The sequence below is a fragment of the Zingiber officinale genome, chromosome 2A, assembly GCF_018446385.1.
Source record: "Zingiber officinale cultivar Zhangliang chromosome 2A, Zo_v1.1, whole genome shotgun sequence".
NCBI lineage: Eukaryota > Viridiplantae > Streptophyta > Magnoliopsida > Zingiberales > Zingiberaceae > Zingiber > Zingiber officinale.
The window spans coordinates 122029212-122052061 of record NC_055988.1 but is presented as its reverse complement, the minus strand read 5'-3'; the positions used below and the strand labels follow the sequence as shown (position 1 = coordinate 122052061).

Below are 22850 nucleotides of genomic sequence, written 5' to 3'. Positions count from 1 at the left end.
TGATTGCTAGGAGTGAATCAAAAGCAACTTTTTATTATCATGTATATTTTATTTTAAAAATACACAAAATTACTTCAACTTATCAAAATTTTTATATAAAAAATATTTTTATATTAAAATATTTTTATTGACTTATTCAAAATTAATAAAAAAAAATATTCTAATTTAGTTATGAAATACTTTTTAAGCAATTATTATATCCTTATTAGTTTGTTTTAAGAAAAGAAAATGAAAATCAACCTTATGCAACTAAGTAGGATTTGACTGAACCGATTTAATCAAAAGGGTACGAATCAAACTTTTTTTATAAACAAGCTTTTCAATAAAAATCGAATAAAATGATATCGATTAATTTAATTTCCGACTATTAATTTTTTTAATAATTATACTGATTAATTTAATTTAAATGAAAAATAAATTATAGATTAAAGAAGTATTAAAAGAAAAAGGGTGCGTTAGGCGTGGCGTGGGTGATATGATGATGTTGGTTATGAAATCAAAAAGTAAAGGGCGACCTAGCACATCATATCACCACATACACAGCCCCCCTACCTTACCTATCTATCTATCTATAATTAATGTCACTTTGCCCGCCCATGCTCCGTTCTGTTAGAGCGACGCGGCTTCCCCTGGCGACCGTGGAAACAGCTCAACCACCGACTCTTCCACGGCCCGCCTCTCTCTTTACTAGCAACGCTCCAAATTCTGCCGCTGCAAATCACAATTGATATCCATTCCATTAATTACTTATCCATAAAAACAAAATATTAGGTACATCATCTTCTCTTAATTTGAACTTAATGAAATTCATATTTTAATCCTCTTAATTATTTTCAAATATTCTTTTGTATTTTTCACTTTAAAATTATTTATTTTATATAAAATAACACCACCTTATATAAAATGATAATATTTTATATAAAACACTTTTGAAATGGCATACAAATGAATAATTTAGATAGATAATTATAAATACAATGCTATTTTAATTTATTTTTAAAAAAAAAAGAAATATCTTTTAAAATATAAATAAATAAGGATGTGCTTTCGTGCTCTCAATGAATAATTATAAATAATAAATAGAACAAACCACCTATAAAATAGATAATGACCATTAAGATAAATGTCTCTTCAATAAGATAATTTAGGGTAAAAATAAATTACGAGAAATATCAAATAAATGTTCTTTTAAAAAAGATGTTACAATATTTAAAAACTACCTAATAGCTACTACAGTATATTTAGGGAGTTTAGGATTTAGATTTACAGTGACTTTATACAACTGTTTTAATATGATTTTAATAAAATTTAAATAATTTGACAAGGTGATAAATGGTACTTTAATATAATAGTGTTCGGAGATGCTAAATTCTAAAACTTAAACTTATCTAAACACATTATAATAATTACTGAATAATTTTTATAACTACTTAGTAATTTCTATACGTTATAGCAACTACTCAATAATTTCTACACGGTTTAAATCCTAAACTCTAATTTTAAACTCACCCTAAATACATTTGAATAATTACTGAATGCTCTTTTAATTTTTTTTGTTTTTGTTTTTGCCCATAACTCAATCAAAAAACAACAAATAAAAAATGATTCCGAGACAGCATACTGTTGACAGTATATGTATAATATATAGGGTGGATTATCTATGGATTAAACATTGCAATAGATAGGGAATGCGACACTCATCGGATTCCTATATAATCAAGCCACGCAATAGAATGCCTAGTCAACAAGGAAATGATGATAACTGATGATGCGAGATGTAAAGGAGGGCACATAATGTCTTGTAAAAAAATACAAACACATAAAAGTCTATATATAATTCAACCTATTCAAAATTATATAATAAATATACGATACATCATATTCGTGCTAAAAATAAGTAATTAAATGTCAAGAACAAAAAAAATATTAAGCTCTGTAGGATTCATTCACTACATCACTACACTAGAAGAGATTTTGCACTCAATTTTATCAATTACCAAATCAGTTGCATATTCCCAACTGAGCCGATCGAACCGACTAGAAGCATATTGCCACTCGACTTGGTGAGATTTAGATTCGATTCCAACCACATAAGATGCAAGTTGCATATTTTTTTTGCCCCCTAATCAATAGCTTACCTCCTCCTTTTGTCCAGTTCATTGTGCAGCCTCTCTTGTCACCGTCCCTACACCTCTCTTTTCTTCGATGAAACAATGTCCTTCCTGTTGAAAACCAAACAAAACAAGTTCAGATCGCATATGGCACGCTTTATTTCTCATTCAAATGATGCGAGCTTGAGCAGCTAAAGGAACCAAGAGACTACTGAACTTTGCTTCGTCTATTTGGTGTGACGCCATGAATGATTTTGTCCATACTCCTTCACTTCAGTTATGTTTTACGGACCCAAGAACATCTCTTTACTTCACCAAATTAAAGACATTCTTTTATGCAAAGGTGCCCCCTCATGATTCAGAGTAAGGATGTTCACTTAGACATGTCTGGCTCAAGGTTTATAGAGGTCAGAATCGTTCACGTAGATGAGGAGAAATGGAGTGCCTCCAAAAGCAAACCCAACCCCCCTCTCGTGACAGTCTCCGTACCTCTGCAATCACTGGCAAAGTATTGATTAATATCACATGATAGGTCAACAATGCAGAAGCCCAAATGAAGTATACTGCAAAGAGTTAACCAAATGGGAGCACACCTCCCACAGTGAAATAAACAAATAACCAAATGGGTAGTTGCTGCATTAAATTGGTATTATTAATGCATCTCTCGTACATTCCAAAACAATGTAGCAAAAATTGATTACATTCATTTTGAATGCCTATTACAGTCCACGGATTATATGAAGAGAGGTAAATTATTAGATCAATTTATAATCGACCAAATGATGATTAGAAGGTGAGAGGAGTTTTTCCCCGGGTTATGATCAAAGTGTAGAGTGCAGAGCAATGGCATGGTCTTAACTAAATAATGAGTACAGGTAAAAGAACAAAAAATAATAATAATAATAATCTCCTGCTTGTTACTAAACTTTTTGTCTTGCGTTTCTGGCCTTTTTTTTTCTCTCTTAAACAAACAAATTGCCTGGGTGCAGATATCCATCTATTCTCGTTTGTGTTAAGTGTTGAATCCAGGTTCCAATCATAAATTGTTTTAGTGATTTTGTAAATGGCAAATTGTATTAAATTGTAAGGTTCTTATTAAAAAAAAATCAAAAAAAAAAGTCAAAAAAAATTTAACCTCATATTCAATTGCATTCTAGGGAGAAAACCCCTAATATCATATATAACATGTTTTAGGAGATGTTGATGTCCTCTCGTAAATTAATTGTGTGAAACTATATACTTGACTATATCCTATTAATGCCTAAGTTACGAAATACAAATTGGTTGTTTGGTATCAAGTCTGTTCGTCTATACAGTTCAAACTGTTTTTGGTGTGTGAATTGAATCAAATCGTGCGAATTAAATTTGAAATCATGATTCTGATAACCATAGTGAAAACTAAGCAGCTAATAGTGCATATATATGCTTCCATGTGTATGAAGTATATAGTCACAGGTTAGAGCTTAATGACATCAGGAATGCCTCAAGTTTAGGACCAAGGCACCAGTGGAGAATTTAGCTCAACCAAGAGGACAAAATGCTTGAGTCACCATGGATTCACTAGCCGGACCCCATGTCACATGTTGATGGTGCGGATGTGGAAGCACGTGTTATAGAAGGGGAAGGGGAAGGGGAAGGGGAAGGTTTAAAATAATTATGTTGTCTTTCCTTTTGGGCAAATGATATTATCCACCGACTCTATAATTACAAGGCCACCGTCTTTTCCTCCGACGACACCTTAGTTTGTTTCATCATTTGAGCAAATTTATATTTTCTCTTTTCGAATCTTTCTTTCAAGTAAAATAAGAAAATTTATCATTGTCAAGTAAACAATGCAAAGAGAAGAACAAAGTTGAATTAAAACCATGTTTACTACTCTCTATGGTACTCTTAGAACCTTTCAAGTAAACAGAACCTAAAGCATCCAAAGACGAAAATAAGGCCGATAAGGTACCTTCGGAACAAATTTGGCACCAATGATGCTGGTCCACTTCCTGTCGTATGCAATTCATTCCGTCCAAAACCTGGTTGTCTCTGCTCAAAAGAAGACAACGCGATGAGCATTCATTGGGAGTGGTGTGCATTTATTGAGAGAACCCCCTGTCTTCTACTGGGTGAAAAACAAGTTAAGAAGTTAGGGACAAATTTTGAGGACGGAATTGTCTGACACTGTGCATTATAAGCAAGTAAATAACACAAGAAAGAAATATTATCCCTTTCAATTCTAGTGAATCCTGTGATCAATGGCACTGATGGAAGCCAGCAAAGACAACATGCCGCCAAATGATTCGCAGAATGAGGCACTGAGAAAGAGAATGGCCATGAGCAACAGCCGTAATATGATCAAAAGACAAAGGCATGGCTCATACTTATAGCTGGCGTCTATTCAAGAACCGTATCAGGACAAGACATCAAAAATGTCGAAGAAGAAAGCCAAATGAACTTGACTTCAAGTGATAGCTAGCTTGAGCTCCAGGCCTAAATCTGCTGAATGCCAGGCAGCATCAGCTTGTCGATCATTTGGGCAGTAGATGATTGCAGAGGTGCATCCCCAGCACGCCTAATATTAACAACAAGCAACTGCACATGGCTTTTATGGACAAGAAAACACATTAGCAAGCTAGGTGCACAGATAAAGAGGTACATGAATTGAACATTTTGAACTCACGGAGTACTAGCGACAAAATCACCTCAAATCAACAGCAATCTGGTCTTCGGTTCCAATTTGTTCTCGTTCCTAATCAATCAGTGCACAAAGTTTACTGTTGTATGTACATCAAAACTGCCCTTCATATTTTCTGCTTAAGATGACAGATGCTTTATTTGGATGATCGGATGCCTATTTATGTAGAATAGTCTGTCAGTTCTAACAGAACAAAACGGCCATGAAATTTAAACAACATGAAGCATTAAAGATGGACATGAGAAACCAAATGATGCAGCCATTCTGACATTGGAAAAAGAAAGGACCAGCATCAACAGGGGACGACCTAGCTTCTGTGTGCATCAAGAGAAACTTGTTGGGTTTGCTACAAGTCCCGACTAGTACCATTAGAAAAAGGTTTTGGAAACTGCAAAAGGGCCATGGAAACATTTTGCTTCAAGATCATTTTACAGCAATTTAGTGCTTCAATGACAAGCTAAAGAAAATTACTACAACTCAAGAGTTGAAGTATGCTACATTTCATTATATATCTATCAAAAGTCACATTAAATTGCAAGACAAACCAATGAAAATTACAAAAGAGTTGAGATTTCCGGGATGAATGAAAACTTAAAGGCCCTGGCAGTTTCAAATACCATAAACTTGTCCAAAAGGGAACCATTGAAGTATACTACATCACACAATAAATCCAGCACCAATCCTATTCGAGAAAGCATACTAGTCACCAGATCATTGTACAATAGATGACACCTGTTGTCATAACTTTCTGGGCAACAGGTTCAATGAGATTCCATTACTAATTAGAGTAACAATTAGTGTTTCTTGAGTGACAAAATATCTTCAGTTCCCTCACAATTTATAGAAAATGGAAGCTTGAAAATCTATTCAAATCAATGGACGCTTCTTGTCCCACTGCACCATTCTCCTGACTTTATCTGATGAAGTCCAATAACACTCTAGCTAAATAATTCTGATGTGAAATGAATCGGTGGTCGGCACCTTCTATGATCTGTAACTTATGGTTAATAATTAACTTATCAAATTCAAAAGCATCTTCATGTGGTACAACATCATCCTCTGAACCATGAACTGTCAAGACCCTACAATTTTTATCAATTGAAAGACATGCATCGTGCATGTCTGTGCTCAGACGATCAATCAAGCTTTCCCTGGTCACACAATAAATAAATCTTCCCGTCTTGTCCATAACATCAATGAACTCATCCTTTTTTATTCTTTCCATAAAATCCTTTCCAAGCCGAGCCTCAATACCTTTTTTCAAGCCAAAACGACCAGAAATATTAACAACTCTATGAATATCATGAAATTTGGAAGCATATAGGAGGACCACATTTCCCCCTTTGCTATGCCCAACAATAGCATGCACTTCACGATTCTGCCCAGAGAAGAACTGAGTTACAGCCCGCAAGTCTTCTACCTCTTTCCAATAGTTACCATACTGAAATGTACCGTCACTCTCTCCATTCCCAGAAAAATCAAACCTAAATACACTGATGTTTTCAGATACTAGAGCATCAGCAAGGTTAAGAAGTGTTTTGCTTTCTTTCGAGGATCTAAAACCATGGCATAAAATTACAAGCTCTGAAGAACCAGCTTCTTGTATAACTCCCACAAGATTCTCTCCATTAGTGTTTCTTATCACTAACTTCTCTTGCAACACCGTGGAAGCTTCAATTTGAGAAGAAGGAAATTGTGTTATTGGCCCTTTCACGTTGTTCGATGATCCATCAATACAGATGAACTGCATTCAAGATGTCGAAGGTAAGTATAACTCAAAAGTAAGTAAATCTTATCCCTATAACTCACTAGAAATATAATATACAAAAATCTTCACCCAAAAAAAACATGCATTAGCATTAGATAATATAAGTGCCCCAAATAATGACACAAATAATGCCCAAGGCAATTGGTACTTTGACTAGAACATATTTCTTTGCACAATAAATGAGAGGAAAAAAAAACAAAGTTACAGGAGTCTATTATAGCATCCTAGAAATTTTCATATTCTAGGGGATAGACCTGATATAATTTGGAAGCAAAACCAATATAGAAGAAGGGTTGTTTTCATCCTTGAATGATACAATATAATCAAGAATTATGAATAAAAACATTACTAGGATGTTAGTGGTTTGCCTTGTGGTGATAACTAATGATAACAATAACCACTGGTGGCTGTTAATTTTTTCTGGTTTTAACTGTTAATTTTTTCTGGTTTTATGCTATAAAACCAAAGATTAATAGCATTAAAATTCAAAAATTGTAGTCAGCAAAACGTCTTAAGCATGGCCAAAGATGTGTGTTGGTTTCTAGCAGAAGCATATTATGAGTAAATAGAAAGTAAATTGCTCATCAGTCAAACCACTGTCTACCTGATACCAACATCATTGCCACAACTAGAAAAACTTAAGTCGGGGATGTGATAATGCGTTAGCAATTTTGAACACCAAGGATCAAGTACCATGGGCGAGGATAGGGAATGTTCTTAGCCATGAAAGAAGAAGATAAATAAGAGGAAGTTTGATCACATTATTGATGTAAAAAATACAACTACACACATACAATGTGCGTGTGTGTGTGTATATATATATATATATATATATATATATAAATTCCAACACCTGCAAGGTTATGACAATGTTCATTTAACCACTCAACAACACGACATGGGGTGAGATAGCAAGTATGGCTCCTTGCGTGACTATGAGATGAGACAATAGCCTGCCTTGAAACTTGAGGAGGCCCAATACATTCTACACTGACCTTGCACCTGATTCTCATGGTAATCAAGCGAGGGCATATTGACTACTGCACAACCATCCAACAAGGAATCAAAACTACCACATCTTAGAGGCTCTGCATGATCATAAATGACGTAAAAATCCAATGTCCTGCATGTTAAGAGTTTGTTCGACTGAGCATAACATAAGAGGTTTCTTGTTGCCATTTTCCATATATAGGAAGCTAAGAAACATATTGCATGTGCAATATACATGAGAAACTTCAAAATAGGGGATACTCTACCAATCATAATCTGATGAAAATACACAAAATTTAAGTATGGCCAACTCTAAATACCATGCAAAGGATTTAATAAAAAACAAAAAATATTAAATTGATTGAAAAAACATAATTTTGGTAGTTGTCTTGGTGTCAAAAACATATGGTAGATCTTTATATAATTCTTCCTACATATAAAAGGTCTTTATGGTGTAAGATTGTATTTTGAGATCGAAAGGATCTAGCTTATCTATCTATGAATGACATTCTCGAATGCTATGTCGATGATCTCGTCATCAAAACAACATGCAGGTGTGACCACCTGCAGAATATCTTTAATCGAGTCAGGAAACATCAACTCTTTATGATAGATGCAAAGGTCAAGTGAAGAGCGAAAGACATTCTATATATCCGTTTGTTCAACTTAAATTATCCTTAAGGAAAATTGTGGTTAAAATTTAGGTATACACTTCTCACCCATAACATCATAACTTTGCGTTAGGGTTGTACTTCTATGCCCAAATTATAATTTTAAACTTTCAAAAGATATCAATTAGTATTGGACAGAAAATTCCAACATTACTTCATTCAAATGCATGAATAATCGTCTGAATTGCTGACTACTTGTTCTTCTCGTGCACTTAGTCACAGACAAACCAGACATGAAAAATCAAGAAGCAAAAATGAACTAAAGAAACAGAAGCATTAACATCTGACCTTATCGGCATTTGCTTCCACATCGAGAGGAGAAGGGGCACCAGAATCCTCTCCGACCTTAAAAATAAGAATATAAAGAGATCGGATGCCATATCAACCAGCTGAGCGCAGGGAAGGAGGGGAGGAAGGTCGAACTACCTCAGTTGTGCCCAGGGATTCAGCTAATCGGTGGGAGAGGGAAGCAGTGCGAGCGTTCATGGTGATCGGATGGATCGGGCGTCGTAACGATGAGGAGAAGAATTGGGCCTCGCCGGAGACGGAGGCGTGATTTGAGAGAGGAAGGGAGGACGCCGCGAATGTCAGAGGAGAAGCAGCGGCCATGGAGAACGTAGAGGAAACGGGTAGCGGGCGACGGGCAGGGATAGGCATCCCACCCGTTCCCCAAAACAAAATTGCGTTTAAGTCCATGAATTTATTATATTTACAAGACGGAACTATGATCCAGAAGATGTCGAGGGCAAATTCAAAAGTTTTCAGAAATTCTGTGTATTTTAACTAATGGCAATATAGACAAACAATTGAATGTGAAATTATCAAATTTGTTGAAAATATCATTATTTTGCAAGAAAAAAAACTACTAGACTATTTTTATTATTTATTTATTTATTTATTTTTAGTTAGCACTTGATAATTGATCCTGTCCGAAAGTTAATGAGGTGGATACTGGGGATGTGACACTCCTGCTGACTTCCACGGGACTTTGCTCCTGCCTGCAACACAAGCAGCGTCAGTACCGAGTCAGGGAAGGAATCCCGACAATGGCCCTCTGACGCTCAAGTCAGTCTCTGGCGAAGCAAGAAGCAACAAAAACTATACACAACTGTAGAGATCACGATAAAAGCATACCTTCGCCGATACCTGGACCCCTCCTTTATATAGGGCTCTTGTAGCGTGTGTGCACGCTTCTTAAAGCAAGTATGCAATCCCAAGCTTTCCCTGAAGAAACATGTCAGTAAAGTGTTACTAAAACAGTACCTTAACGGGTCGAGCATATCTCTGAAATCACAGTGGAAGCTTCCGCCGTACGATCTTCTGCCTGGCCATGCCGCCCGTCAGCGGTACTAACTCCCAAAAAGATGTTGAAAGATATCCTGTGGTGTCTCTTGTTCAGTCGAACGGGATGACCACTCGGCTGAGAGTTCCCTGCCTCAATGTTGTCCGTTGATGGGTCGAGCGGGATGGCCGCTCGGCTTGAATCTCCGTTGTCTGACTGATGAATCTACTACTTGGCCGAGCGGGGTAACCGCTCGACCGATACTTCCACTGTCTGGTTTCCATGTGCGCACCTTGGCCGAGTGGGATAGCCATTCGGCTATATTAGCATTGTTCATGTGTGGTCTGCTCAGCTATGACTCAACTCTGCTGATCTGAGTATTGATGTAAGGTCGAGCGAGGTAGTCGCTCGGCTTGCTTCTGCAAACACTTGGCGTTCATTTCTGTCTTGAGCGTCTTAGCTCAGCTGGTGGTCGAGCTAGTGATGATGTCGGATCAGGCCTCTCATATCTCGGTCGGGCGAACCACTCGCCCACTCGACTTGTGATAGAGGGTGTTGACCACCTTGACTTTGACCTTCATTGTAGCGAAGACCTCTCCCAAGGTGGGCCCCTCCTTATCATCGCATCACATGCCTCCCCTTCAAGTCTAGTCGAAGGAGACCGCAATCCGATTGACTGGATTATTGCGTGATCAGGTTCCTTCTCGATCGACCTTCCTTTCTGTACAGACTGATCAGGCTGGGCTTGACCCTTGTCGATCGGCCTTTTGAAGGTGGTCACTTGATCATAAGCATGCTCCTTTAATCCGATCGGACAAGCAAAAGCTTACACTTGTAAACTTTTTCCTCCGTCTATCCTGGGAGAACACAGGCTGGCCAGACGTCACCCTGATTTCTCGGGAAGCATGCAAATCTCTTTTCATTAAGGCAGAGCAGGTTCCCATGCCGGCCTTAATTGTTAACCCGTGGTAGCACGCCACGTGTCATGCCCGCAGCCGCCGCACGCCTGACGTGACAGGTATTGATGGCGACGTTTGGTTGTTTAAATTCAACGATCGGATCTTCGCATAGGTTTTCACGACCTAGATCGGATGGCTCCGATCGATCGAGTACAAAGCTTATAAGCCCGCGGCGTCAGCTTCTCGCCCGCACTAGCGTCTTCGTGTTTCCGATGACCGCTGCTCCTTTGCCCACTTCGCTCCGACGACCACCTGTGTTTCTCTCCAAGCGATCTCTTCCTCTTTCAATAAGCTCTCTCCTTTGCCTCTGTTTTGCTCTGTTCCAGTGGCCTTTCAGTGGTCTTTTCGCTCTTTCGGTTGCCTTTCTTCTGTTGTTTTTGCTTTCTATCGCAATGGCGAGCTCTTCACAACCGTCAATCGTCGTTCACAGGCTCTGGTACACCACCATGGAGTCCCGGTTTGATGCGGGCGATGCGGAAGCTCTGAAAAATACCTTTGAACTCCCTCTTGAGTACGAGATTGTTTTACCTTCTCCGTCCGATCGACCCAATGCTCCACTGACCGGATGCATTTGTCTGTTCAGAGACCAATTTCTCGCTGGTCTACGATTTCCTATCCATCCTTTTATTGTCGCCGTGTGTAAGTACTTCCGCATCTCCCTTCCTCAACTCGTTCCGAACTCCTTCCATTTGTTGTGCGACGTCATTATCCTGTTCCGGCTGCACGACATTCCTCTCCTTCCATGAGTCTTTCACTACTTTTATTATCCCAAGCAATCTGAGTCGGGGACCTTCCTTTTTCAGTCTCGGGTCGGCCTAGTTTTCTTCGATAAAATGTCGACCTTTAATAAACATTGGAAAGAATACTTCTTTTTCCTGCATCTTCCCGAGCGGCCAGAATTCGCGACTCGTTGGCAACTTAAAGTGGCGCCTCAGCCCGACCTGAAGTGATATAAGACCCGATCGGATTATCTTCATGCGACTTCCATGCTGGCCGATCAGAAATATCACATCCACAAGCTGCTGTTGGAGGATGTATTGTACATTTTTGGCATGAGTCCGATCCGCACCGGGCTACCGGCCAGCCTAGGTAAGAGAGCCACTTTACTTGTTCCCTTTGATCCTAATTGATTTTTCTTACATTTTTGCAGTCGAAGTCATGTTGCAAGTCCGTCTGTTCGGTCCAACCAAGATCAAGGATGCCGAAATCAACACGGCGGTCGTTAAGGAATTAGCGAGCCGTGGCCTCCATCCGATCGGCTCGCAGGAAGACCCGCAGGCTGGGATGCAGCAGCTCCTGCGGTGGTGAGTGGGGCCACCGCTAGCCGAACGGCCAACCTCAAAGTGGTTGGCAGAGCGCTTCCTCCATCAGAGCAACTCCCCCCTGCCTAGGTTGAAGGCTCCGCCTCATCTGGTGAGCCTCTCATAAGGCGCAAGAGGCGTCAGGCGGAGACTCCCTCTCGCTCCACTACTTTTGTCGTGGGGGCCGCCGAGAGGGTCAAGACATCAGCCCCCGCTATTTAGGAAATCGAGGAGGCAGCCTCATCAGATCGGACACCTTCCTTCATTGAGCCACTGCAGGGCGCGGTCGTCGCGTCACCTGTGGCTTTCTTGCCGCCACCCTCACAACCACCGAGGGTTCTGACGTCGGGCATTTGATCGTTGGTGTAGACGAGGATTTATGGTCGCTGCTCGACCGTTCTGGTGGAGACGAGGGTTTAAGGTCGCCCGCTCGACCGTTGGTGGAGATGAGGGTTTAAGGTCGCTGCTCAACCGTTGGTGGAGACGAGGGTTTAAGGTCGCCGCTCGACCGTTGGTGTAGACGAGGGTTTAAAGTTGTCACTTGACCGTTGGTGGAGACATGCGTTTAACGTCGCCGTTCGACGATTTTGTGGAGACGAGGGTTTAAGGTCGCCGCTCGACCGTTGGTGTAGACGAGGGTTTAAGCACCACTCGACCATTGGTGGAGACACGTGTTTAACGTCGCCGCTTGACGATCTGTATATATTTGCACCCGGGTTTAAGATCGCCGCTCTACCATTGGCGGAGACGAGATTTTAAGGTCGCCGCTCGACCGTTGATGGAGACACACTTAAAAGAAGCCTTTGCTTTTTTAGTCAAACTTTTTCCTTCACTCAGCAAGCACACAGTAGCCACAAAATACAGGGTTCACTTGAGCACCTCTCATCCAGCCCTATAGGGTTACAGATGGTTCGCGCTTCAAGGCCTCTCGAGCTACCTCCCCTCTTCGTCCTCCAAATAATAGGCACCTGAACGGAGCTTCTGCACGACCTTAAATGGTCCCGCCCATGGTGCCTCAAGCTTGGCGACATCGCCGACCGACTTCACTTTCTTCCAGACGAGGTCGTCGACCTGGAAAGATCTTGGGATCACTCATCGATTATAATTCTGCCTCATACGCTGCCGGTAGGTTGTTAGTCGAACGACAGCTTTTGCTCGTGCTTCGTCCACCAAGTCGAGCTCTATTTACCTTCGTTCGGTGTTCCTTCGTCGTAATGTTGCACCCAATCAGATTCTACTCCCATCTCTACTAGGATGACTGCTTGGCCACTGTACACCAACTGAAATGGGATTACGCCGGTCACCTCTTTCGGAGTCGTGCAGAGAGCCCATAGAACGTTGGGGAGTTCGTCGACCCAGCTGCCTCCTATGTGGTCGAGCCGAGCGCGCAAGACTCGGAGGATTTTTCGATTGGCGACTTCTACTTGCCCGTTGCTCTGCGGATAGACCACGGAAGTGAAGGCCTGCTGGATACCATATCCTTCGCACCACTCCCTGAGCCTCTGACCGACGAATTGTCTTCTATTGTCTTAGACGAGCCGGCGAGGGATGCCGAACCGGCAGATGATGTTCTGCCATACGAACTTCATGTCCATCTTCTCAGTTATTTTGGCTAGGGGCTCGGCTTCAACTTATTTAGAGAAGTAGTCCACCGCAACGAGCAGGAACTTCCGCTGACCGGTCGCCATAGGGAAAGACCCCACGATATCCATGCCACATTGGTCGAATAGGCACGATACCGTGGATGCTTTCATTTTCTTAGTCGGTCGGTGTGGCATGTCGTGGTACTTCTGGCAAGATAAGCAAGTGGCCACCGTCTGAGCAGGATCATCCTGGAGGGTTGACCAACAGTATCCAGCCAGAAGTATTTTCTGAGCCAACGTGCGGCCTCCCGGATGACCCCCGCAAGCGCGTTGGTGTACCTCCTTCAAGATGTAATCGACGTCTTCTGGTTCGACGCATTTGAGTAGGGGTCGGGCGAAGGCCTTCTTATAGAGCTGGTCGTCGATCAGGGTGAACCGACAGACTCTCTTCTTTATCAGGCGAGCATCCTCCGGATTGGTAGGCACAATCCCCGAACGTAAGAATTCTGTTAGGCCCGTCCTACAGTCTTTTGGAAAGGTGATTCACTCCATACGGTCGATGTGGGCCACCAGTGATACTTGCTCGATCGGCTGACCTATGACGATCGACGTTAATGAGCTGGCCAGCTTTGCTAGCTCATCCGTCGTTTGATTCTTCGATCGGGGGATCTTCTAGATAACCACCTCTTTAAAGTTAGCCTTCAGCTTTTCGAAAGCCTCTGCATAGAGTCTTAACCGTGAGTTGCTTATTTCAAAGGTCCCGGATAGTTGCTGAGCGGCGAGCTGGGAGTCCGAGTGGATGAGGACTCTATCCGCTCCCACGTGCCGAGCTGCTTGTAGGTTAGCTATCAGTGCCTCATATTCTGCTTCGTTGTTAGTAGCTCGGTAATTCAGCCGGACGGACAGCTGCATCCGATCTTCCTGAGGTGAGATGAGGATTAAGCCAATACCGTTGCCCTACCGAGTGGGCGAGTCATCCACATATATCTTCTATGTCGCTGGTGGTTCGTTACTCTTGACTTCTATAACAAAATCCGCCAAGGCCTGAACTTTGATCGTCGCTCGACGCTGATATTGAATGTCAAACTCGCTAAGCTCGATCGTCCACTTGATTAGTCGTTCGGACGCTTCTGGATTGAGGAGGACTCTCCCTAGTGCACTATTAGTCAACACTATTATTGAGTGTGATAGAAAGTATGGGCGAAGCCTCCGTGCAACGAGTACCAGTGCATAGGCCAGTTTTTCGAGACTGGTGTAGCAAGATTCAACGTCCTTCAATATATGACTCAGAAAATATACAGGTTGTTGAACCTGGCCGCTCTACCTAACTAAAGCTGATCCAACGACATGTTCATTGGATAACAAATATATCCAAAGCGGCTCACCTGCGACTGGCTTGGCTAAAACAGGTAATGAGCTAAGATATGCCTTCAGCTCCTCCAGCGCTCGGTCGCATTCAGCGTCCCATTGGAATTTTGTGGCTCGGCGCAATATCTTGAAAAATGGCAAGCTCTGATCGGATGACTTGGATATGAACCGGGACAATGTTGTGATCCAACCGGTCAGCCTTTGATCTTCCTTTAAGTTCCGAGGTGGAGGCATATTCTGCAAAGCGTGGACCTTACTGGGATTGGCTTCGATGCCCCGCTCAGTGACAATGTAGCCTAGGAAGCGACCACTCTTTGCGCCGAACAGACATTTGCTTGGGTTCAGCTTTATCCCTTATGCTCTTATCGTCTGGCAAGTTTCGTCGATATCTGTGCATAGATCAGCCGCTCAGAGGGATTTGATGAGTATGTCATCGACATATACCTCCATGTTACGCCCGATCTGCCATCGGAACACTTTGTTCATTAGCTTTTGGTAGATGACTCCAGCGTTCTTCAGTCCAACGGCATGATGTTGTAGTAGTATGTCCCGTCGGTCGTGATGAAGCTGACCTTTTCTTGGTCTTCTCGGGCAAGCGGCGCTTGATGGTATCCTTGATATGCATCGAGCATGCAGATCAGCTCGCAGCCCGCCGTCGAGTCTACCAGTTGATCTATCCTGGGCAACGGATAGAAATCCTTCGGGCATGCCTTGTTCAAGTCGCGGAAGTAGATACAGACCCACCATTTGTTGCCCGACTTAGAGATTAGCACCACATTGGCAAGCTAACTCGGGAATTGGACTTGCTTGATGTGGTCAGCCTCCAACAACATTTCTATCTCCGCCCAGATGATTACGTTCTGCTCGGCGCTAAAATCCCTTTTCCTCTGCTTGACCAGCCTAGTGTCAAGTCGGACATGCAACTCTTGCTAGGTCACGCTCAGGGAGATGTCGGACAACTCATGTGTCAATCATGCGAACACATCATAATTTCTCTTAACGCAGAGGATCAATTCCGCCTTTTGCTTCCCCTCCAGGTCGGTAGCCACAAAAGTCGTGGCTTCCGACCGGCTCGGGTAAATTTGCACCTCCTCCTTTTCTTTATATATCAAGGTAGGAGGTTTTTCGATAATAGCATTTACCTCTAGCCGTGGAGCTTTCCGTGCTGCTTTGACCTCGACTCTGACTATCTCCACGTAGCATCACTGAGCGGCCAGTTGGTCGCCCTTGACCTCGCCCACCTGGTCATATACTGGGAATTTTATCTTCTGGCAGTATGTGGAAACTACCGTCCGGAATTCGTTGAGGGTCAGTCGGCCCAAAATGACATTGTAGGCCGAGGGTCCGTCCACAACTATGAAGTTGGTGGTCCGGGTCCTCCTCAATGACTCTTCCCCCAGCGAGATGGCTAATCTTGCCTGGCCGATCGGCAAGACCTCATTGCCCATGAACCCGTAGAGCGGGGTCGCCATGGGTAGTAGCTCATTGCGATCAATCTGCAACTGATCAAATGTCTTCTTGAAAATGATATTTATCGAACTCCCCGTGTTGATGAAGGTCTGATGGATGGTGTAGTTGGCGATCACCGCTCGGATGATCAAAGCATCGTCGTGAGGGATCTCGACCCCTTCCAGATCGTTCGGGCCGAAGTTGATCTGAGGTCCTTACGTCTTCTCCTTGCTGCACCCGACGGCGTGGATCTCCAACCGCCGAGCTTATGATTTCCGGGCCCGGTTGGAATCTTCGTCGATCGGCCCCTGGCAATCATGCATATCTCACCTCGGGAGGCATTATTTCGGTTCTCCTCTTCCTGAGCGGAGGGCCTATTCCGCTCGGACAGGATTCTGGAGGGATCAGTTTCCTCCCTTCGCTGATGGTGGTGGCCTCGGTCTTCCTTCTCTCTTCTCGCCGCTCGGTTGAACAGCGACGGTCCCATCGATCGGGAGATGGAGAGTGACGACGATACCCCCTAGGGGTCGATCGGCTAACAATCGACGCCAGTCCTCAGCAGTCTCATGTGTTGTGCGTCGTCGATTGGTGGAACGAACAAAACATAAGTGTTCATACCTTGCCCTTTGACGTCTTGTGTCGGTCGAATGCCACATGCTGTACGGCGTGCTCCCGAGCCTCTTGATGTGGTCGTGCTCCCTCAGCTCTTGGCCCCTTTGGCGGCAGATGGCTGCTAGCTGGTCGACACTCGGTTGGCGCTGAATGCTCAATCGACGCCTCCTTTCTTCTAGCCACCTGAGCTTCTTCCATATTGATGTACTCATTGGCCTTTTTCAGCATGTGGTCGAAGTCCCGGGACAGCTTCCTAACAAGTGATCGGAAGAAGTCCCATTCGGCGAGCCCCTGGGTGAAGGCATTTATCATGGTTTTGGACGAGACCGAGGGGATATCCATGGCCACCTAGTTGAAGCGCTGGATGTACGCTCGGAGCGCTTCCTTGAGCCCTTGTTTTAGGGTGAAAAGGCTGGCATTTGTCTTCTGATAACATCGGCTGCTGGTGAAGAGGTGCTGGAAGGCGACTTGGAAATCTTTGAAACTTCGTATCGAGCCATCCGACAACCTTTTGAACCACCGCTGCGACAATCTGGAGAGAGTCGTGAGAAAGACTCTACACTTTACTCCGTCCGTGTACTGGTGCAGCGTAGCCTCATTGTCGAACCGATCCAGATGATCATCTGGGTCGGTCGTCCCGTTGTATGTCCTGATCACCAACGAGGTATAGTGTCGAGGCAGAGGGTCTTATAAGATTTCCTCTGAGAACTATCTGTTGATCCATTCGGGGGATGCGACGCTCTGGGGCGCTTTTCCTTTCCTTGCGTCCCGCACGGGTGCCTCGTCAGATGTTAACCCCCACTCCTGATGCGCTTGAGCTATCTCCGAGGGGGTTTCAAACAGGGCCCAATGGAAAGGGATTGGTGCGGGCGGCGCCTCCCCTTAGGTGTCGGTTGGCCTGCGATTCTGCCCCCATACGGAGAGTTGCTCCGCTCGGTCTTCTTGCCCCGCTCGTCAATCGGCCGCCGAGGTTGCCGGTTGCGATGCTAGTCGATCGACGATCGCTTGTTGTTGTTGCTGCTCCATCATTTTTGCTGCTCGTGCTTGCACAAGCATCTCCAACTCCTCTTGTGTGAGCGTCACGATGGTTAGCCATCCAACGTCTTCCATTTCCTCGGCTTGGATTTAGGTGACGTTCCCACAGACGGCGCCAAATATGATCCTATCCGAAAGTCAAGGAGGTGGATGCTGGGCCGCTCCTGCTGACCTCCGCGGGACTTTGCTCCTACCTGCAACACAAGTAGTGTCAGTGCCGAGCCAGGGAAGGGATCCCCGACGATGACCCTCCGACGCTCAAGTTAGTCTCTAGCAAAGCAAGAAGCAATGAAAACTGTAGCGCAACTGTAGAGATCGCGAGAAAAGCATACCTTCGTCGATGCCTTGACCCCCCTTTATATAGGGCTCCTGTAGCGTGTGTGCACGCTTCTTAAAGCAGGCACGCAATCCTAAGCTTTCCCTGAAGAGACATGTCAGTAAAGTGTTCCTGACATAGTACCTTAATGGGCCGAGCATATCTCTGAAATGACAGTGGAAGCTTCTGCCATACGATCTTCTGCCTGGTCATGCCGCCCGTCGACGACACTAACTCCCAAAAGGATGTTGAAGGATATCCTATGGTGTCTATTGTTCAGCCGAACAGGATGGCCGCTCGGCTGAGAGTTCCCTGCCTCAATGTCGTTCGTTGCTGGGTTGAGCGGGATGGTCGCTCGGCTTGAATCTCCGTTGTCTGACTGATGAATCTACTACTTGGCCGAGTGGGGTAACCGCTCAGCCGATACTTCCACTGTCTAGTTGCCATGCACGCACCTTGGCCGAGCGGGATAGTCGTTCGGCTATATTATCATTGTTCATGCGTGGTCTGCTCAGCTATGACTCAACTCTGTTGATTTGAGTATTGATGTAAGGCCGAGCGGGGTAGTCGCTCGGCTTGCTTCTGTAAGCACTTGGCGTTCATTCCTGTCTTAAGTGTCTTAGCGCAGCTGGTGGTCGAGCTAGTGATGATATTGGATCGGGCCTCTCATATCTCGGTCAGGCGAACCATTCGCCCGCTCGGCCTGTGATAGGGGTGTTGGATGCTACTGGAAATATCGTACCAGTTCCTGTTGGTTGCTACTCGGAAAACCTATAGGTTCCACTGTACAAAAATTTTGTACAAAGGTCTGAACCTTTTCCTAGCTACCATGTGTTCTTTTAAATTAAATTTTGGATCGCCTGCGGAACTTAACACGTTTGATCCAAAACTTAATCTATTTGTTCTTTTAGGTTTTGACTTGGATCTCCTGCGGAACTTAACACGTTCGACCCAAGTCTCCTTAAGTTATTAATTCCATTAAATATTAATTTCCATAATTGGTTCCCAGTACTGACGTGGCGAGGCACATGGCCTTCTTGGATATGGGAGCAACCACCACCGACTAGACAAAACCTTTTATAGAAAGATAATATTTAATTTCCTAAAATAACTTTAGGTTAACCAAAGAAAACAATCAAATCACAAGGAAAAGAAAAAACAAAAGAACACAACTTCGAAAAACATATTCGAAATTCTAGAACGTAAGCCTCTTGTATTTGGTATTATTTCCATAAATAACTAGCATGATGCGGAAAGAATAATTACTAGTTATACCTTGTAGAAAAACCTCTTGATCTTCTACCGTATTCCTCTTCTAACCTCGGACGTTGTGTGGGCAACGATCTTCCGAGATGAGAAACCACCAAGCACCTTCTTCTCCTCCTAGCTAGGTTCGGCCAAAACAAGAAAGCTCCACCAAGGAAGAAGAAAAACACCAACCAAGCTCTAAGAGATGCAAGCTTCCTCTCCTTCTTCTTCTTCTTCTCCAAGTAGTATCCGACCTCCACAAGAGCTCCAAGCAATAGAGAGTTTCGGCCACCACAAAGAGGAAGAAGAGAAGAGATAATGGCCGGCCACAACACCAAGGAAAAGAGGGAGAGAAAACAATAGAGGTTGTATCTCATGAAGGCACCCTCACCCCTTCTTTTATATTCCTTGGCCTAGGCAAATTAGGAAATTTAATTACAATAAAATTTCCTCAATTTCCTTGACATGATTTAATTTATAAAAATAAAATAAATTTTCCAAATCAAACTTCAATGGCCGGCCACATCATTGGAGAGCAAATTGGACAAGTTTTAATCAACAATTAAAACTTCCTAATTTGTTTCCGGAAATTTTAAAAAATAAAATTTCTCTTTAAAAAACTCTTCATGGTTGATAAAAGGAAATTTCTATAATTTTAATTTTATCAACATGTGAATAATTTTAAAAGAAAATAAAACATCTCACCAATCTACAAATAAGGAAAGAGATCTAATCTCTTTCTTTAATCTTTTGTAGATCTTTTACAAGAGAGATATTTTATTTTTAATTCTCTTTAAATTATATCTTCCACATAATAATAAAAATTAAAATTAAATTTTTTTTTTAATTTAATTTGGCCGGCCCCCACTAGCTTGGGTTCAAGCTAGGGCCGGCCACCCAAATTCATACCTAGGCCGGCCCTAGCTTGTTCCCAAGCTAGCTTTGGTCGGCCCCTATTGGGTGGGTATATAAGGTGGGTATAGGTGGGTATAGAACTCTACAAATAAGAGGCTACGATAGGGACCGAGAGGAGGAATTGGTTTTGGTCTCCCGATAAAATTAAGCATCCCGTGTTCGCCCCGAACACACAACTTAATTTTATCAATGATAATTCATTCCACTAGAGAACTATCATTGAACTACCGCACCAATCCCAAATTACATTTTTGGGCTCCTTCTTATTATGAGTGTGTTAGTCTCCTATATCACTCAATTATTGTGATGTCAGACTAACTCCATTTAATTTAACATGACAATCCTTAACCTTATTGTCATGTCGGACTAAGTCCACCTGCAGGGTTTAACATGACAATCCTTATGAGCTCCTCTTGAGGACATTATCAACCTAGTATCTCTAGGACACAGTTTCCTTCTATAATCAACAACACACACTATAAGTGATACCATTTCCCAACTTCTCGGGTTTATTGATTCATCGAACTAAATCTCACCCATTGATAAATTAAAGAAATAAATATCAAATATATGTGCTTGTTATTATATTAGGATTAAGAGCACACACTTCCATAATAACTGAGGTCTTTGTTCCTTTATAAAGTCAGTATAAAAGGAACAACCTCAAATGGTCCTACTCAATACACTCTGAGTGTACTAGTGTAATTATATAATCAAGATAAACTAATACCTAATTACACTACGACCTTCTAATGGTTTGTTCCTTTCCATTCTGGTCGTAAGCTACTGTTTATAATTTATAAGGTACTGATAACATCATCTTCTGTATGTGACACCACATACTATGTTATCTACAATATAAATTAAATGAACAACTACAAACAAATGTAGACCATTTGACCAAATGTGATTCTCTATTGATAATGAATGTTTACAAAGCTTAGACCTTCAGTATACACTCCAACAATCTCCCACTTATACTAATGACTAAGCTGTCATATCTTCTACCATACATCTGATTCCCATTCCCTCCACATGCCGATCAAAAGCTTTCGCCGGAAGGGCCTTAGTGAAAGGATCTGCCAGGTTATCTGCTGATGCAATCTTGGCGATGACAACTTATCCTCGCTTCACAATATCTCGTATCAGGTGGTACTTGCGCTCTATATGTTTACTTGCCTTATGAGCTCGTGGTTCCTTCGAGTTTGCAACTGCACCGCTATTATCACAATAAATTGTGATGATTTTGGGCAAACCAGGAATCACATCTAAATCCATTAGAAAGTTCCTGAGCCATACTGCTTCTTTAGCTGCCTCAGAGGCTGCTACATACTCAGCTTCCATGGTTGAGTCCGAAACGCATTTCTGCTTAACACTCCTCCATGAAATGGCTCCACCTCCTAAAGTAAACACATAGCCTGATGTAGACTTACTATTATCCCTATCTGATTGGAAATCTGAATCTGTGTAACCCACAGGGAGCAGATCGTCTGCTTGGTAAACTAGCATATAATCTCTAGTCCTTCTCAGGTACTTTAATATATGCTTTACCGCAGTCCAATGTCCTTGTCCAGGGTTACTCTGATATCTGCTGACCATGCCCACGGCAAAACAGATATCAGGTCTCGTACATAGCATTGCATACATTAGGCTTCCTACAGCCGAAGCATAAGGAACTGCTTTCATGTCTTCTATCTCTTTCGACGTCTTTGGAGACATCTCTTTAGACAGAGCTACTCCATGTCTAAAAGGTAAGAAACCTTTCTTGGAATCCTGCATGCTAAAACGAGCAAGGATTGTATCTATATATGAAGCTTGGGACAGACACAACATTCTTTTCTTGCGATCCCTTATCACTTTGATCCCAAGAATGTGTGCACACTCTCCTAAGTCCTTCATATCAAATTGTTTGGACAACCATACCCTTACGTCTGATAATACCTTGACATTGTTGCCAATTAACAAAATATCATCTACGTATAGTACAAGAAATACCACCACGTTTCCGTTACACTTCTTGTATACACAAGACTCATCCGGACACTGAATAAATCCATATGACTGGATTACTTCATTAAACCGGATGTTCCAAGACCTTGAAGCTTGCTTCAGTCCATAAATGGACCGATTGAGCTTGCACACTAGATGCTCTTTGCCTTTTTCAATGAACCCTTCTGGTTGCTTCATATGAATGTTCTCTTCAAGACTTCCATTAAGGAAAGCCGTCTTGACATCCATTTGCCAAATCTCATAATCCATATGAGCAGCAATGGATAAGAGTATTCGGATAGACTTGAGCATGGCTACCGGTGAAAAGGTCTCCTCATAATCGATTCCCTCTTTCTGAGTATACCCTTTCGCAACAAGCCTAGCTTTGAAGGTTTCTACCTTCCCGTCTGTCCCTCTTTTCCTTTTGTAGATCCACTTGCATCCAACGGCTTTTACACCATCAGGTGGTTCTACAAGCTCCCAGACTTTATTAGAGTACATAGACTCTATTTCAGAATTCATTGCCTTTTGCCAAGATGCTGCATCTATATCTTGGAGTGCTTTCTCATA

General features: G+C 42.7%; 1 protein-coding gene across 8 annotated transcripts; it reads right to left on the bottom strand.

Moving 5' to 3' along the window:
• Positions 1-2178: 2178 nt before the first annotated feature.
• Positions 2179-8886, bottom strand: LOC122042142. 8 transcript variants are annotated; one of them, XM_042602107.1, is made up of 8 exons: positions 8650-8886; positions 8512-8568; positions 5353-6538; positions 5064-5182; positions 4481-4950; positions 4066-4414; positions 2329-2611; positions 2179-2222 (listed from the first exon to the last, which is right to left on the bottom strand). In XM_042602107.1, exons 1-3 carry the CDS (start codon positions 8878-8880, stop codon positions 5708-5710), a joined length of 1119 nt encoding a protein of 372 aa, XP_042458041.1. In that variant the 5' UTR covers positions 8881-8886; the 3' UTR covers positions 2179-2222; positions 2329-2611; positions 4066-4414; positions 4481-4950; positions 5064-5182; positions 5353-5707. The 8 variants fall into 8 exon arrangements, with proteins under 8 accessions (XP_042458041.1, XP_042458042.1, XP_042458039.1 ...); XM_042602108.1 differs by having other exon boundaries at positions 5102-5182; XM_042602105.1 differs by having other exon boundaries at positions 4481-4701; positions 4780-6538.
• Between the last annotated feature and the right edge of the window lie 13964 nt (positions 8887-22850).

Excerpts from the sequence above, each read along its gene's own strand:
- LOC122042142 (XM_042602101.1), bottom strand. The coding sequence starts at position 8,880 with ATGCCTATCCCTGCCCGTCGCCCGCTACCCGTTTCCTCTACGTTCTCC. Across the intron at positions 8,569-8,649 it reads AATCCCTGGGCACAACTGAG|GTCGGAGAGGATTCTGGTGC; the intron begins GTAGTTCGACCT and ends CTTATTTTTAAG. Across the intron at positions 6,539-8,511 it reads TGGAAGCAAATGCCGATAAG|TTCATCTGTATTGATGGATC; the intron begins GTCAGATGTTAA and ends TCTTGAATGCAG.